Source organism: Oncorhynchus keta, chromosome 1 (genome assembly GCF_023373465.1).
Source record: "Oncorhynchus keta strain PuntledgeMale-10-30-2019 chromosome 1, Oket_V2, whole genome shotgun sequence".
Classification (NCBI taxonomy): Eukaryota; Metazoa; Chordata; class Actinopteri; order Salmoniformes; family Salmonidae; genus Oncorhynchus; species Oncorhynchus keta.
In genome coordinates, this window is record NC_068421.1 from 4,448,284 (window position 1) to 4,465,023 (window position 16,740).

A 16,740-nucleotide genomic window follows, 5' to 3' on the forward strand; every position below is an offset into this window, starting at 1 on the left:
TTCAACATCCTGTGCTTACATTCAACCAGGACACAGACAAGCTTACGGCACGAAGAGACAACACAACAATATATGATCACAATACCCAACACACACACACACACACACACACACACACACACACACACACACACACACACACACACACACACACACACACACACACACACACACACACACACACACACACACACACACACACACCATCCAGCTGATAAGGAAAAAAAGCCCCATGCACAATTGTAAACTCCTGTGTGTGTGTGTGGGGGGATTGCGACGAGCGTAATCAGGGTTAATCAGAGTCCAGAGGTTATCCATCCTGACCACATGGTCGACTCCGCCCCCCTCCTGACCACACACGCACTGCATCATGGGACTCAGGACAGGGCTTGGAATGGCTGTGTCAGCAGCATGGAGGTCTCTGATAGGCCCACGACTGTGGATTGGCCCCTGTGATTGGAGGATTGACTCACACCAAGCGGGTCGGCGGTGAAAGCTGCAACGCTGTTCCGCATCTCATTCTCGCTGCCGCGCAACGGAATCAACGCCACATTACCATGACGCGTATCCGCTGGCAACGCACGGGTCACACGTGTTTGTACTGCATCCGCTGGCCACACGTTACCATCATACTGAGAGGGGAGAGAGAGAGAAAGAGAAGTGAGAGAGAGAGAGAACAGTGAGAGACAAGAGAAAGAGAAGTGAGAGAGAGAAAGAACAGCGAGAGACAAAGAGAAAGAGAAGTGAGAGAGAGAAAGAACAGCGAGAGACAAAGAGAAAGAGAAGTGAGAGAGAGAAAGAACAGCGAGAGACAAAGAGAAAGAGAAGTGAGAGAGAAAGAACAGCGAGAGACAAAGAGAAAGAGAAGTGAGAGAGAGAAAGAACAGCGAGAGACAAAGAGAAAGAGAAGTGAGAGAGAGAAAGAACAGCGAGAGACAAAGAGAAAGAGAAGTGAGAGAGAAAGAACAGCGAGAGACAAAGAGAAAGAGAAGTGAGAGAGAGAAAGAACAGCGAGAGACAAAGAGAAAGAGAAGTGAGAGAGAAAGAACAGCAAGAGACAAAGAGAAAGAAGTGAGAGAGAGAAAGAACAGCGAGAGACAAAGAGAAAGAGAAGTGAGAGAGAAAGAACAGCGAGAGACAAAGAGAAAGAGAAGTGAGAGAGAAAGAACAGCGAGAGACAAAGAGAAAGAGAAGTGAGAGAGAAAGAACAGCGAGAGACAAAGAGAAAGAGAAGTGAGAGAGACAATGAACAGCAAAAGACAAGAGAGAGAGAAGTGAGAGAGAGACAAAGAACAGCAAGAGACAAGAGAAAGAGAAGTGAGAGAGAGAAAGAACAGCGAGAGACAAGAGAAAGAGAAGTGAGAGAGAGAAAGAACAGCGAGAGACAAGAGAAAGAGAAGTGAGAGAGAGAAAGAACAGCGAGAGACAAGAGAAAGAGAAGTGAGAGAGAGAGAGAACAGTGAGAGACAAGAGAAAGAGAAGTGAGAGAGAGACAAAGAACAGCAAGAGACAAAGAGAAAGAGAAGTGAGAGAGAGAAAGAACAGCGAGAGACAAGAGAAAGAGAAGTGAGAGAGAGAAAGAACAGCGAGAGACAAAGAGAAAGAGAAGTGAGAGAGAGAAAGAACAGCGAGAGACAAAGAGAAAGAGAAGTGAGAGAGAGAAAGAACAGCGAGAGACAAGAGAAAGAGAAGTGAGAGAGAGAAAGAACAGCGAGAGACAAAGAGAAAGAGAAGTGAGAGAGAGAAAGAACAGCGAGAGACAAGAGAAAGAGAAGTGAGAGAGAGAAAGAACAGCGAGAGACAAAGAGAAAGAGAAGTGAGAGAGAGAAAGAACAGCAAGAGACAAAGAGAAAGAGAAGTGAGAGAGAGAAAGAACAGCAAGAGACAAAGAGAAAGAGAGAGAGAGCAAATTATACTCTGACCTTAATTCAGAAAGAATCATAATAACCAGTGTGACAGACAGAACAGTGTGGCAGACAGAACAGTGTGGCAGACAGAACAGTGTGACAGACAGAACAGTGTGACAGACAGAACAGTGTGACAGACAGAACAGTGTGACAGACAGAACAGTGTGACAGACAGAACAGTGTGGCAGACAGAACAGTGTGACAGACAGAACAGTGTGACAGACAGAACAGTGTGACAGACAGAACAGTGGACCATAATAACCAGTGTGGCAGACAGAACAGTGTGACAGACAGAACAGTGTGGCAGACAGAACAGTGTGGCAGACAGAACAGTGTGACAGACAGAACAGTGTGGCAGACAGAACAGTGTGGCAGACAGAACAGTGTGACAGACAGAACAGTGGACCATAATAACCAGTGTGGCAGACAGAACAGTGTGACAGACAGAACAGTGTGACAGACAGAACAGTGTGACAGACAGAACAGTGTGGCAGACAGAACAGTGTGACAGACAGAACAGTGTGACAGACAGAACAGTGTGGCAGACAGAACAGTGTGACAGACAGAACAGTGTGACAGACAGAACAGTGTGACAGACAGAACAGTGGACCATAATAACCAGTGTGGCAGACAGAAAAGTGTGACAGACAGAACAGTGAATCATAATAACCAGTGTGACAGACAGAACAGTGTGACAGACAGAACAGTGGACCATAATAACCAGTGTGGCAGACAAAACAGTGTGACAGACAGAACAGTGTGACAGACAGAACAGTGGACCATAATAACCAGTGTGGCAGACAAAACAGTGAATCATAATAACCAGTGTGACAGACAGAACAGTGTGACAGACAGCACAGTGAATCATAATAACCAGTGTGACAGACAGAACAGTGTGACAGACAGAACAGTGTGACAGACAGAACAGTGTGACAGACAGAACAGTGAATCATAATAACCAGTGTGACAGTATGTGTCCTCTCACCTGGATAGTGAGGAAGGTGGAGAACCACTCCCTCATCTCTGTCTGAGTGTCACAACACAGATACCTACAGAGGGAGAGAGTGAGACAGGAGAAAGAGAGAGGAGTGAAAGAAAGAAAGAAAGAAAGAAAGAAAGAAAGAAAGAAGAGGGAGAGAACAGATGAGCTCCTGCATTTCTCAGCGTGTTTTCAGGAAGGACATACAGAATACTACCCTCTACAACACAACCTTCACTCCAAATCAAAACTTCAAACCTACAACCTGATTTTGGATGGAATGACCCGGAAGGATTCGTACTACCAAAGATTCTTATTCCAAAGCTATACAGCAAATGATCTGTCAAAACACCATCCAACCTGGAACTGACTGAGTCATGTTTAGTCTGAAGCAATTTTTTATTTTCAAAAGCCAAGAAGAAAGATATATTACAATGAAATATTTTACTTTATAAGAACTGAATGCTAAATTAATGCTACCGAGCTTGATAGACAGAATGGATACAACTTCAATTAGCATGGAGGTGTGAAGTGAGAGGTGTCAAAGCCCTTGAGCATAACAATGGCAGGAGAGTTTCACAGCCCCCCATCCCAAATGCAGAGGCCTTTGAAGCCCCCACCCGCTGTTCAGAAGTAATTCAAATTCAGTACTCTCTGTATGTAAAAATGATAAGGCACAAAAAGAGCACAAAATGAAGCTACTTATGGAAAATTGGTGAGTTGGTGGTTGAAGATATCCCTCTAGTGGTGTGGGGGGCTGTGCTTTGGCAAAGTGGGTGGGGTTATATCCTTCCTGTTTGGCCCTGTCCGGGGGTATCGTCGGACGGGGCCACAGTTTCTCCTGACCCCTCCTGTCTCAGCCTCCAGTATTTATGCTGCAGTAGTTTATGTGTCGGGGGGCTAGGGTCAGTTTGTTATATCTGGAGTACTTCTCCTGTCTTATCCGGTGTCCTGTGTGAATTTAAGTATGCTCTCTTTAATTCTCTCTTTCTCTCTTTCTTTCTCTCTCACGGAAAACCTGAGCCCTAGGACCATGCCTCAGGACTACCTGGCCTGATGACTCCTTGCTGTCCCCAGTCCACCTGGCCGTGCTGCTGCTCTAGTTTCAACTGTTCTGCCTGCGGCTATGGAACCCTGACCTGTTCACCAGACGTGACACCTTGTCCCCCGGACCTGCTGTTTTCAACTCTCTTTCTCTACCACACTTGCTGTCTTTAACTCTGAATGATCGGCTATGAAAAGACAACTGACATTTACTCCTGAGTTGCTGACTTGTTGCACCCTCTACAACCACTGTGATTATTATTATTTGACCCTGCTGGTCATCTATGAGCGTTTGAACATCTTGGCCATGTTCTGTTATAATCTCCACCCGGCACAGCCAGAAAAGGACTGGCCACCCCTCAGAGCCTGGTTCCTCTCTAGGTTTCTTCCTGGGTTTTGGCCTTTCTAGGGAGTTTTTCCTAGCCACCGTGCTTCTACACCTGCATTGCTTGCTTTGTGGGGTTTTAGGCTGGGTTTCTGTACAGCACTTTGAGATATCAGCTGATGTACGAAGAGCTAAATAAATACATTTGATTTGATTTGAAAAATAAAACAACAACTCTGCATCTGCCCAGCCTGGTAAGAGGGGTCAAAAGGTTGTTCAGCATCCCCAGTAGCTCTGTAAGAGGGGTCAAAAGGTTGTTCAGCATCCCCAGTAGCTCTGTAAGAGGGGTCAACAGGTTGTTCAGCATCCCCAGTAGCTCTGTAAGAGGGGTCAACAGGTTGTTCAGCATCCCCAGTAGCTCTGTAAGAGGGGTCAACAGGTTGTTTAGCATCCCCAGTAGCTCTGTAAGAGGGGTCAACAGGTTGTTCAGCATCCCCAGTAGCTCTGTAAGAGGGGTCAAAAGGTTGTTCAGCATCCCCAGTAGCTCTGTAAGAGGGGTCAAAAGGTTGTTCAGCATCCCCAGTAGCTCTGTAAGAGGGGTCAAAGGTTGTTCAGCATCCCCAGTAGCTCTGTAAGAGGGTCAAAAGGTTGTTCAGCATCCCCAGTAGCTCTGTAAGAGGGGTCAAAAGGTTGTTCAGTATCCCCAGTAGCTCTGTAAGAGGGGTCAAAAGGTTGTTCAGCATCCCCAGTAGCTCTGTAAGAGGGGTCAACAGGTTGTTCAGCATCCCCAGTAGCTCTGTAAGAGGGGTCAAAAGGTTGTTTCACATCCCCAGTAGCTCTGTAAGAGGGGTCAACAGGTTGTTCAGCATCCCCAGTAGCTCTGTAAGAGGGGTCAACAGGTTGTTCAGCATCCCCAGTAGCTCTGTAAGAGGGGTCAAAAGGTTGTTTCGCATCAAATCAAATCAAATCAAATTTATTTATATAGCCCTTCGTACATCAGCTGATATCTCAAAGTGCTGTACAGAAACCCAGCCTAAAACCCCAAACAGCAAACAATGCAGGTGTAAAAGCACGGTGGCTAGGAAAAACTCCCTAGAAAGGCCAAAACCTAGGAAGAAACCTAGAGAGGAACCGGGCTATGTGGGGTGGCCAGTCCTCTTCTGGCTGTGCCGGGTAGAGATTATAACAGAACATGACCAAGATGTTCAAATGTTCATAAATGACCAGCATGGTCGAATAATAATAAGGCAGAACAGTTGAAACTGGAGCAGCAGCAGTCAGGTGGAATGGGGACAGCAAGGAGCCATCATGTCAGGTAGTCCTGGGGCACTGTCCTAGGGCTCAGGTCCTCCGAGAGAGAGAGAAAGAAAGAGAGAATTAGAGAGAGCATATGTGGGGTGGCCAGTCCTCTTTTGGCTGTGCCGGGTGGAGATTATAACAGAACGTGGCCAAGATGTTCAAATGTTCATAAATGACCCAGCATGGTTGAATAATAGTAAGGCAGAACAGTTGAAACTGGAGCAGGAGCATGGCCAGGTGGACTGGGGACAGCAAGGAGTCCTCATGTCAGGTAGTCCTGGGACATGGTCCTAGGGCCCAGGCCAGTTGAAACTGGAGCAGCAGCATCCCCAGTAGCTCTGTAAGAGGGGTCAACAGGTTGTTCAGCATCCCCAGTAGCTCTGTAAGAGGGGTCAAAAGGTTGTTCAGCATCCCCAGTAGCTCTGTAAGAGGGGTCAACAGGTTGTTCAGCATCCCCAGTAGCTCTGTAAGAGGGGTCAAAAGGTTGTTCAGCATCCCCAGTAGCTCTGTAAGAGGGGTCAAAAGGTTGTTTAGCATCCCCAGTAGCTCTGTAAGAGGGGTCAAAAGGTTGTTTCGCATCCCCAGTAGCTCTGTAAGAGGGGTCAACAGGTTGTTCAGCATCCCCAGTAGCTCTGTAAGAGGGGTCAAAAGGTTGTTCAGCATCCCCAGTAGCTCTGTAAGAGGGGTCAACAGGTTGTTCAGCATCCCCAGTAGCTCTGTAAGAGGGGTCAAAAGGTTGTTCAGCATCCCCAGTAGCTCTGTAAGAGGGGTCAAAGGTTGTTTAGCATCCCCAGTAGCTCTGTAAGAGGGGTCAAAAGGTTGTTCAGCATCCCCAGTAGCTCTGTAAGAGGGGTCAAAAGGTTGTTCAGTATCCCCAGTAGCTCTGTAAGAGGGGTCAAAAGGTTGTTCAGCATCCCCAGTAGCTCTGTAAGAGGGGTCAAAAGGTTGTTTAGCATCCCCAGTAGCTCTGTAAGAGGGGTCAAAAGGTTGTTCAGCATCCCCAGTAGCTCTGTAAGAGGGGTCAAAAGGTTGTTTAGCATCCCCAGTAGCTCTGTAAGAGGGGTCAAAAGGTTGTTTAGCATCCCCAGTAGCTCTGTAAGAGGGGTCAAAAGGTTGTTCAGCATCCCCAGTAGCTCTGTAAGAGGGGTCAAAAGGTTGTTCAGCATCCCCAGTAGCTCTGTAAGAGGGGTCAAAAGGTTGTTTAGCATCCCCAGTAGCTCTGTAAGAGGGGTCAAAAGGTTGTTCAGCATCCCCAGTAGCTCTGTAAGAGGGGTCAAAAGGTTGTTCAGTATCCCCAGTAGCTCTGTAAGAGGGGTCAAAAGGTTGTTCAGCATCCCCAGTAGCTCTGTAAGAGGGGTCAAAAGGTTGTTTAGCATCCCCAGTAGCTCTGTAAGAGGGGTCAAAAGGTTGTTCAGCATCCCCAGTAGCTCTGTAAGAGGGGTCAAAAGGTTGTTTAGCATCCCCAGTAGCTCTGTAAGAGGGGTCAAAAGGTTGTTTAGCATCCCCAGTAGCTCTGTAAGAGGGGTCAAAAGGTTGTTCAGCATCCCCAGTAGCTCTGTAAGAGGGGTCAAAAGGTTGTTCAGTATCCCCAGTAGCTCTGTAAGAGGGGTCAAAAGGTTGTTCAGCATCCCCAGTAGCTCTGTAAGAGGGGTCAAAAGGTTGTTCAGTATCCCCAGTAGCTCTGTAAGAGGGGTCAAAAGGTTGTTCAGCATCCCCAGTAGCTCTGTAAGAGGGGTCAAAAGGTTGTTCAGCATCCCCAGTAGCTCTGTAAGAGGGGTCAAAAGGTTGTTCAGCATCCCCAGTAGCTCTGTAAGAGGGGTCAAAAGGTTGTTTCGCATCCCCAGTAGCTCTGTAAGAGGGGTCAAAAGGTTGTTTAGCATCCCCAGTAGCTCTGTAAGAGGGGTCAAAAGGTTGTTTCGCATCCCCAGTAGGTCTGTAAGAGGGGTCAAAAGGTTGTTTCGCATCCCCAGTAGCTCTGTAAGAGGGGTCAAAAGGTTGTTCAGCATCCCCATTAGCTCTGTAAGAGGGGTCAATAGGTTGTTCAGCATCCCCAGTAGCTCTGTAAGAGGGGTCAAAAGGTTGTTCAGCATCCCCAGTAGCTCTGTAAGAGGGGTCAAAAGATTGTTTAGCATCCCCAGTAGCTCTGTAAGAGGGGTCAAAAGGTTGTTTAGCATCCCCAGTAGCTCTGTAAGAGGGGTCAAAAGGTTGTTCAGCATCCCCAGTAGCTCTGTAAGAGGGGTCAAAAGGTTGTTCAGTATCCCCAGTAGCTCTGTAAGAGGGGTCAAAAGGTTGTTCAGCATCCCCAGTAGCTCTGTAAGAGGGGTCAAAAGGTTGTTCAGTATCCCCAGTAGCTCTGTAAGAGGGGTCAAAAGGTTGTTCAGCATCCCCAGTAGCTCTGTAAGAGGGGTCAAAAGGTTGTTTCGCATCCCCAGTAGCTCTGTAAGAGGGGTCAAAAGGTTGTTTAGCATCCCCAGTAGCTCTGTAAGAGGGGTCAAAAGGTTGTTTCGCATCCCCAGTAGGTCTGTAAGAGGGGTCAAAAGGTTGTTTCGCATCCCCAGTAGCTCTGTAAGAGGGGTCAAAAGGTTGTTCAGCATCCCCATTAGCTCTGTAAGAGGGGTCAATAGGTTGTTCAGCATCCCCAGTAGCTCTGTAAGAGGGTCAAAAGGTTGTTCAGCATCCCCAGTAGCTCTGTAAGAGGGGTCAAAAGATTGTTTAGCATCCCCAGTAGCTCTGTAAGAGGGGTCAAAAGGTTGTTTAGCATCCCCAGTAGCTCTGTAAGAGGGGTCAAACGGTTGTTCAGCATCCCCAGTAGCTCTGTAAGAGCGGTCAACAGGTTGTTCAGCATCCCCAGTAGCTCTGTAAGAGGGGTCAACAGGTTGTTTAGCATCCCCAGTAGCTCTGTAAGAGGGGTCAAAAGGTTGTTCAGAATCCCCAGTAGCTCTGTAAGAGGGTCAAACGGTTGTTCAGCATCCCCAGTAGCTCTGTAAGAGGGGTCAACAGGTTGTTCAGCATCCCCAGTAGCTCTGTAAGAGGGGTCAAAAGGTTGTTTAGCATCCCCAGTAGCTCTGTAAGAGGGGTCAAACGGTTGTTTAGCATCCCCAGTAGCTCTGTAAGAGGGGTCAAAAGGTTGTTCAGCATCCCCAGTAGCTCTGTAAGAGGGGTCAAAAGGTTGTTTAGCATCCCCAGTAGCTCTGTAAGAGGGGTCAAACGGTTGTTCAGCATCCCCAGTAGCTCTGTAAGAGGGGTCAAAAGGTTGTTCAGCATCCCCAGTAGCTCTGTAAGAGGAGAGAGGGTGTTATCCGCTGCAGGCCGGCTCTCCAGGCACCAACGCATGAGTCTGAAGCCATAGAGTGGCCAAACACTTGTTTCTAAAAATGAATTCAAAGGCATTAATAAGTCATCTTTCATTTCATTTCATGTAAGTCACAGCCTGTATATAGACTATCATGATTTCATACAAGGTAATGTTATTTAAATGCTGAGGGCTTTATGTCCCTACCAGCCTAGTGTGTCACACTCGCTAATGCTTCACAATGTATTTCTCTGTAGGCTCTAGCCTTGAAATAATTGAAATAATATAACCTAAATAATTCATTTCTGTTCCTTCTTAGTCTCCCTGTCTGGCTCCTGACCTATTTAGAGAGTTTATATGCTGTTTAATATGACATGTAGCCTATCTGAAATGATGAGCGGTTAGGAAAGGACTTGATGGAGAGATGCACAACCCTCCATGAGCGATGAGTGAGATTTACAACTCTGCTCACATGCTCTACTCCCAACTTCCCCTCTCTCACACACCCGCACAAGCACACTAAGACACACACACACACAGTGCCTGGCGATAGAACCCTGGCGATAGAACCCTGGCAATAGAACCCTGGCAATAGAGCCCTGGCAATAGAGCCCTGGCAATAGAGCCCTGGCAATAGAGCCCTGGCAATAGAGCCCTGGGCGTCAACACTTTCTCTCCCCCACACTCTCCCTCTCTTTCTCTCCTTCTCTTTCTCTCCCTCTCTTTCTCTCCCTCTCTTTCTCTCCCTCTCTTTCTCTCCCTCTCTTTCTCTCCCTCTCTTTCTCTTTGTCTCTCTCAACTGCGCAACTTTTCTGCCTGTTGTTGCTAATGGCTTGACCTAGCAGCACACAGGTGTGTGTGTGCGTGTGTGTGTGTGTGTGTGTGTGTGGGGGGGGGGTGACCTTTCTACTCATGATCTCTTAGTAAAAGTATTTATCTTCAACTCAAACCTCTTTTTTATTTATTTATCTGAAACATACAATATAGTTGCAGTCAAGTCGCTCAACAACTACACCACATCAGTCATCCAACAGACTCCCATTCAGAGAGACACACAGAAGCATCCAGCATCCTGCTCAAGGGCACGTTGACAGATCTCCCACCAGGCCAAGAAACATGAACCCGAACCCCCCACAGTTCCCCAATAGCTGTCCCTCAACCATCCGAGACCCCTCCCCCCACTCCCACCCTCAACCATCGGAGACAACTCCCCCCCACTCCCACCCTCACACATCCGAGACCACTCCCCCCACTCCCACCCTCACACATCCGAGACCACTCCCCGCCACTCCCACCCTCAACCATCCGAGACCACTCCCACCCTCAACCATCCGAGACCACTCCCCCTCAACCATCTGAGACCACTCCCCCAACCATCCGAGACCACTCCCACCCTCAACCATCCGAGACCACTCCCCCGGTCCCACCCTCAACCATCCGAGACCACTCCCACCCTCAACCATCTGAGACCACTCCCCCAACCATCCGAGACCACTCCCCCTCAACCATCTGAGACCACTCCCCCAACCATCCGAGACCACTCCCACCCTCAACCATCCGAGACCACTCCCCCCCGCTCCCACCCTCAACCATCTGAGACCACTCCCACCCTCAACCATCCGAGACCACTCCCCCTCAACCATCTGAGACCACTCCCCCAACCATCCGAGACCACTCCCACCCTCAACCATCCGAGACCACTCCCCACTCCCACCCTCAACCATCCGAGACAACTCCCCCCACTCCCACCCTCAACCATCCGAGTCTACTCCCACCCTCAACCATCTGAGACCACTCCCACCCTCAACCATCCGAGACCACTCACCCCTCAACCATCTGAGACCACTCCCACCCTCAACCATCTGAGACCACTCCCCCCACTCCCACCCTCAACCATCCGAGAACACTCCCCCCACTCCCACCCTCAACCATCCGAGACCACCCCCCACTCCCACCCTCAACCATCCGAGACAACTCCCCCCACTCCCACCCTCAACCATCCGAGTCTACTCCCACCCTCAACCATCTGAGACCACTCCCACCCTCAACCATCCGAGACCACTCACCCCTCAACCATCCGAGACCACCCCCCTCAACCATCCGAGACCACTCCCCCCACTCCCACCCTCAACCATCCGAGACCACTCCCCCCCCACTCCCACCCTCAACCATCCGAGACACTCTCACCCTCAACCATCCGAGACCACTCCCACCCTCAACCATCCGAGACCACTCCCCCTCAACCATCTGAGACCACTCCCCCTCAACCATGTGAGACCACTACCCCCTCAACCATCCGAGACCACTCCCCCCTCAACCATCTGAGACCACTCCCCCTCAACCATGTGAGACCACTACCCCCTCAACCATCCGAGACCACTCCCACCTTCAACCATCTGAGACCACTCCCCCAACCATCCGAGACCACTCCCACCCTCAACCATCTGAGACCATTCCCCCCACTCCCACCCTCAACCATCCGAGACCACTCCCACCCTCAACCATCCGAGACCACTCCCCCTCAACCATCTGAGACCACTCCCCCAACCATCCGAGACCACTCCCACCCTCAACCATCCGAGACCACTCCCCCCACTCCCACCCTCAACCATCCGAGACCACTCCCCCCTCAACCATCCGAGACAACTCCCCCCACTCCCACCCTCAACCATCCGAGACCACTCCCCCCTCAACCATCCGAGACAACTCCCCCCACTCCCACCCTCAACCATCCGAGTCTACTCCCACCCTCAACCATCCGAGACCACTCCCACCCTCAACCATCCGAGTCTACTCCCCCCCTCAACCATCCGAGACCACTCCCACCCTCAACCATCCGAGACCACTCACCCCCTCAACCATCTGAGACCACTCCCACCCTCAACCATCTGAGACCACTCCCCCCACTCCCACCCTCAACCATCCGAGACCACTCCCCCCCCACTCCCACCCTCAACCATCCGAGACCACCCCCCCCCTCAACCATCCGAGACCACTCCCCCCACTCCCACCCTCAACCATCCGAGACCACTCCCCCCACTCCCACCCCCAACCATCCGAGACCACCCCCCCCACTCCCACCCTCAACCATCCGAGTCCACTCCCACCCTCAACCATCCGAGACCACTCCCCCCTCAACCATCTGAGACCACTCCCACCCTCAACCATCCGAGACCACTCCCCCTCAACCATCCGAGACCACTCCCCCTCAACCATCTGAGACCACTCCCCCTCAACCATCCGAGACCACCCCCCTCAGCCATCCGAGACCACCCCCCTCAACCATCCGAGACCACCCCCCTCAACCATCCGAGACCACCCCCTCAACCATCCGAGACCACTCCCCCTCAACCATCCGAGACCACCCCCCTCAACCACCCGAGACCACCCCCGAGACCATCCGAGACCACCCCCAACCATCCGAGACCACCCCTCAACCATCCGAGACCACTCCCCCCACTCCCACCCTCAACCATCCGAGACCACCCCCCTCAACCATCTGAGACCACTCCCCCTCAACCATCCGAGACCACCCCCCTCAACCATCTGAGACCACCCCCTCAACCATCCGAGACCACCCCCAACCATCCGAGACCACCCCCTCAACCATCTGAGACCCCCCTCAACCATCCGAGACCATCCCCCCTCAACCATCCGAGACCCCCTCAACCATCCGAGACCACTCCCCCCCCACTCCCACCCTCAACCATCCAAGACCCCCTCAACCATCCGAGACCCCCCTCAACCATCCGAGACCACCCCCCTCAGCCATCCCAGACCACTCCCTATGATATTTAACGTACAATTTCAATCTAATCGAATAGAATCTACAGATTGCGTGTTGAAGATCAATACTTTTACTAAGAGTATTGGTATATTAGTAATTGACTAACCCGGTCTCTCCAGATCTCCTAACAGTACTATTTCTAGGGTCAATTTTAGATCAGTGTTATGCATTTTCAGCCATTCCTGAACCTGAGACCAGAACCAGGCTACCTGAGGGCAACACCAAAACAAATGGTCTATTGATTCTGTATTCTCAACAAAAATCTGCAGAGCTTCGATGATTTTATGCCCCAAATATTCATCATTTTGTTGGTGGCAAGTATTCAATATAATAATTTTAGCTGAAAAGTATGAAGTCTTGAATCTTGCGTTGTTTTATATATCAACTCATACACCCTGTACCATGGAAGCATTACATCACAAATCTCTTCCCAACTATTTTGCAATCTGTATGGCACAGTTGTCAACAACATCCTGGTCCTCAAATGAAACTGGTATTTATGCTATTTTAATTCCTCTGCCAGTTTTGATCCTCTATATTGGGCAGACAGACCAGTTCACTACCTCCCCCAGCTGCCACCTGCCTCCTCCAGTTTTGATCCTTTATATTGGGCAGACAGACCAGTTCCCTACCTCCCCCAGCTGGCACCTGCCTCCTCCATTTTTGGGGCAATGCTGTAATCAATTGGTTGTACTCTTGGATTGAGCAGACCTTCCTGTACAATTCTGATAACTCCATGAAGGATATAACTCTACCATTACAATTTACAATATAATTTAAGAACAACATTCCCTTTTCAAACATCTTTACCATTAATACAGGTATTTTATCAACCAGCACATTTGAGTTCAGTCATAATATTTAATGTAATATTTGTTCTCTCTATTCAGAGGGATGAAATTGAAATTGTAGCCTTCATCCTCTTTCTATCTCGCATCATACCCCCACTGCTGACACCATACCCCCACTACTGACATCATACCCCCACTGCTGACATCATACCCCCACTGCTGACACCATAACCCCACTACTGACATCATACCCCCACTGCTGACATCATACCCCCACTGCTGACACCATACCCCCACTACTGACATCATACCCCCACTGCTGACACCATACCCCCACTACTGACATCATACCCCCACTGCTGACACCATACCCCCACTGCTGACATCATACCCCCACTGCTGACATCATACCCCCACTGCTGACACCATACCCCCACTGCTGACATCATACCCCCACTGCTGACATCATACCCCCACTGCTGACACCATACCCCCACTACTGACATCATACCCCCACTGCTGACACCATACCCCCACTACTGACATCATACCCCCACTGCTGACATCATACCCCCACTGCTGACATCATACCCCCACTGCTGACATCATACCCCCACTGCTGACATCATACCCCCACTGCTGACATCATACCCCCACTGCTGACATCATACCCCCACTGCTGACATCATACCCCCACTGCTGACACCATACCCCCACTACTGACATCATACCCCCACTGCTGACACCATACCCCCACTACTGACATCATACCCCCACTGCTGACACCATACCCCCACTGCTGACATCATACCCCCACTGCTGACATCATACCCCCACTACTGACATCTGTTCCCTGGTGTAGCTCAGTAATTCTAGAGAAATACAGGACATGCTGTATAGCACACACACACACACACACACACACACACACACACACACACACACACACACACACACACACACACACACACACACACACACACACACACACACACACACACACACACACACACACACACACACACACACATTCAGGGACTTACCATTGCTGCCTCTCTGGCTTCTCCTGTTTTTCACTTCCATTGATCACAGTCAGACCCCAACTACAGAGAGATAGATAGAGAGAGATAGGAAACATTAACTTCTTATGGCTGCAGGGGCAGTATTGAGTAGCTTGGATGACAAGGTGCCCAGAGTAAACTGCCAGCTCCTCAGTCTCAGTTGCTAATATATGCATATTATTATTAGTATTGGATAGAAAACACTCTAAAGATTCCAAAACTGTCAAAATATTGTCTGTGAGTATAACAGAACTGATATTGCAGGCGAAACCCTGAGGAAAATCAAACCAGGAAGTGGCTTCTATTTTGAAAACTCCATGTTCTATAGCCTCCCTTTGCTCCATTTAAAAGGATATTAACCAGATTACTTTTCCTATCGCTTCCTCAAGGGGTCAACAGTCTTCAGACATAGTTTCAGGCTTTTATTTTGAAAAATTAGCCAGAACGATAACATGAGCATGAGTTTTGCTCGCGCATCAGAGTTTGGGCTGCCATTGCCTTTCCCTCTCTTACTGATCAAGACATTTGCGGTTGATATATTATCGATTATATATTTTAAAAACAACCTGAGGATTGATTGATTATAAAAAACGTTTGACGAGTTTCTGTGGACATTATCAAAACTATTTGAAATTTGTCCACGTTGTCGTGACCACTCTTTCCTGTGGATTTATGAACATAACGCGCCATACAAACGGAGGTATTTTGGGTATAAAAATAATCTTTATGGAACAAAAGGAACATTTATTGTGTAACTGGGAGTCTTGTGAGTGAAAACATCCGAAGATCATCAAAGGTAAATGATTAATTTGATTGCTTTTCTGATTTTCGTGACCAAGCTACTTGATGCTAAGTGTACATAATGTTTTGTTGAGCGATCGATAAACTTACAAACACTTGGATTGCTTTCACTGTAAATTTTCAAAATCTGACACGACAGGTGGATTAACAAAAGGCTAAACTGTGTTTTCCTATATTGCACTTGTGATTTCATGAATATAAATATTTTTAGTAATATTATTTGAATGTGGCGCTATTCAATTCAGCGGTTGTTGATGACAATTATCCTGTTAACAGGATTGCAGCCATAACAAGTTAACCTGTTGAGTGTAGGGGGCAGTATTTTGAAGTTTGGATGAAAAACGTACCCAAATGAAACTGCCTATTTCTCAGGCCCAGAATCTAGAATATACACATAATTGTCAGATTAGGGCAGAAAACACTCTAAAGTTTCCAAAACTGTCAAAATATTGTCTGTGAGTATAACAGAACTGATATTGCAGGCGAAAACCTGAGGAAAATCCAACAAGGAAGTGCCTAAGAGAAATTAATCTCCCTGTTCCATTGCATGCCTTCCCTCCATTTAAAGGGATATCAACCAGATTCCTTTCCCTATGGCTTCCACATGGTGTGAACAGTCTTTAGACATAGTTTCAGCCTTTTATTCTGAAAAATGAGCGAGAAGAATCACATCGCGTCAGTGGATGGCTTGGTGCCAGCAGAGTTTTGCATGCGCAACAGCTTGGAGCAGACATTTTCTCTCTCTCTCCTATTGAAAAAGCTATGGCCCGGTTGAAATATTATCGATTATTTATTGTAAAAACAACCTGAGGATTGATTATAAAAAACATTTGACATGTTTCTACAAACTTTACGGATACTATTTGGAATTTTCGTCTGTCCAGTCGTGACCGCTCGAGCCTGTGGATTTCTGAACAAAACACGCCAAACAAATGGAGGTATTTTGGATATAAAAATAATATTTATGGAACAAAAGGAACATTTATTGTGTAACTGGGAGTCTCGTGAGTGCAAACATCCAAAGATCATCAAAGGTAAGCGATTCATTTTATTGGTTTTCTGACTTTCGTGACCAATCTACTTTGCTGCTAGCTGTTTGTAATGTTTTGCCTGCTGAGAGAGTCCTTACATAAACACTTGGTATGCTTTTGCTGTCAAGTTTTTTTTAAATCTGACACGCCAGGTGGATTAACAACAAGCCAAGCTGTGTTTTGCTATATTGCACTTGTGATTTCATGAAAATTAAATATTTTTAGTAATTTCATTTGAATTTGAGGCTCTGCAATTCATCGGGTGTGTGGCGAAAATGATCCCGCTAATGGGATGGGCGCGCCAAGATTAAGTGAGTGGAGATTTAGCAGCAGACAGACAAAGGAGACGGTATAGGACTGTCCTGCCTTCTCTACTGTCAGCTACTGTTCTCTAGTCACTAAAGAACAGGACTGTGGAGTAAG

At 48.3% G+C, this 16,740-nt stretch overlaps 1 protein-coding gene and 1 long non-coding RNA gene across 2 annotated transcripts in view; one reads left to right on the forward strand and one right to left on the reverse strand.

Annotated features, from left to right (window-relative positions):
• Positions 1 to 266: 266 nt before the first annotated feature.
• LOC118375885 (arf-GAP with Rho-GAP domain, ANK repeat and PH domain-containing protein 1-like) overlaps positions 267 to 16,740 on the reverse strand; it is a 95,479-nt gene continuing 79,005 nt past the window's right edge. The window contains exons 29-31 of the mRNA XM_052462814.1: positions 14,468 to 14,527; positions 2,893 to 2,956; positions 267 to 632 (exon numbers count right to left, since the gene is read on the reverse strand). Of these exons, the coding sequence (XP_052318774.1) occupies positions 378 to 632; positions 2,893 to 2,956; positions 14,468 to 14,527 (379 nt within the window). The 3' untranslated portion in view covers positions 267 to 377. The remainder of the gene's footprint in view (positions 633 to 2,892; positions 2,957 to 14,467; positions 14,528 to 16,740) is intronic.
• LOC127907543 (uncharacterized) lies at positions 5,911 to 6,858 on the forward strand. Its single transcript, XR_008064815.1, has 3 exons — positions 5,911 to 6,079; positions 6,625 to 6,708; positions 6,793 to 6,858. It is a non-coding gene; the product is annotated as an uncharacterized LOC127907543 (long non-coding RNA).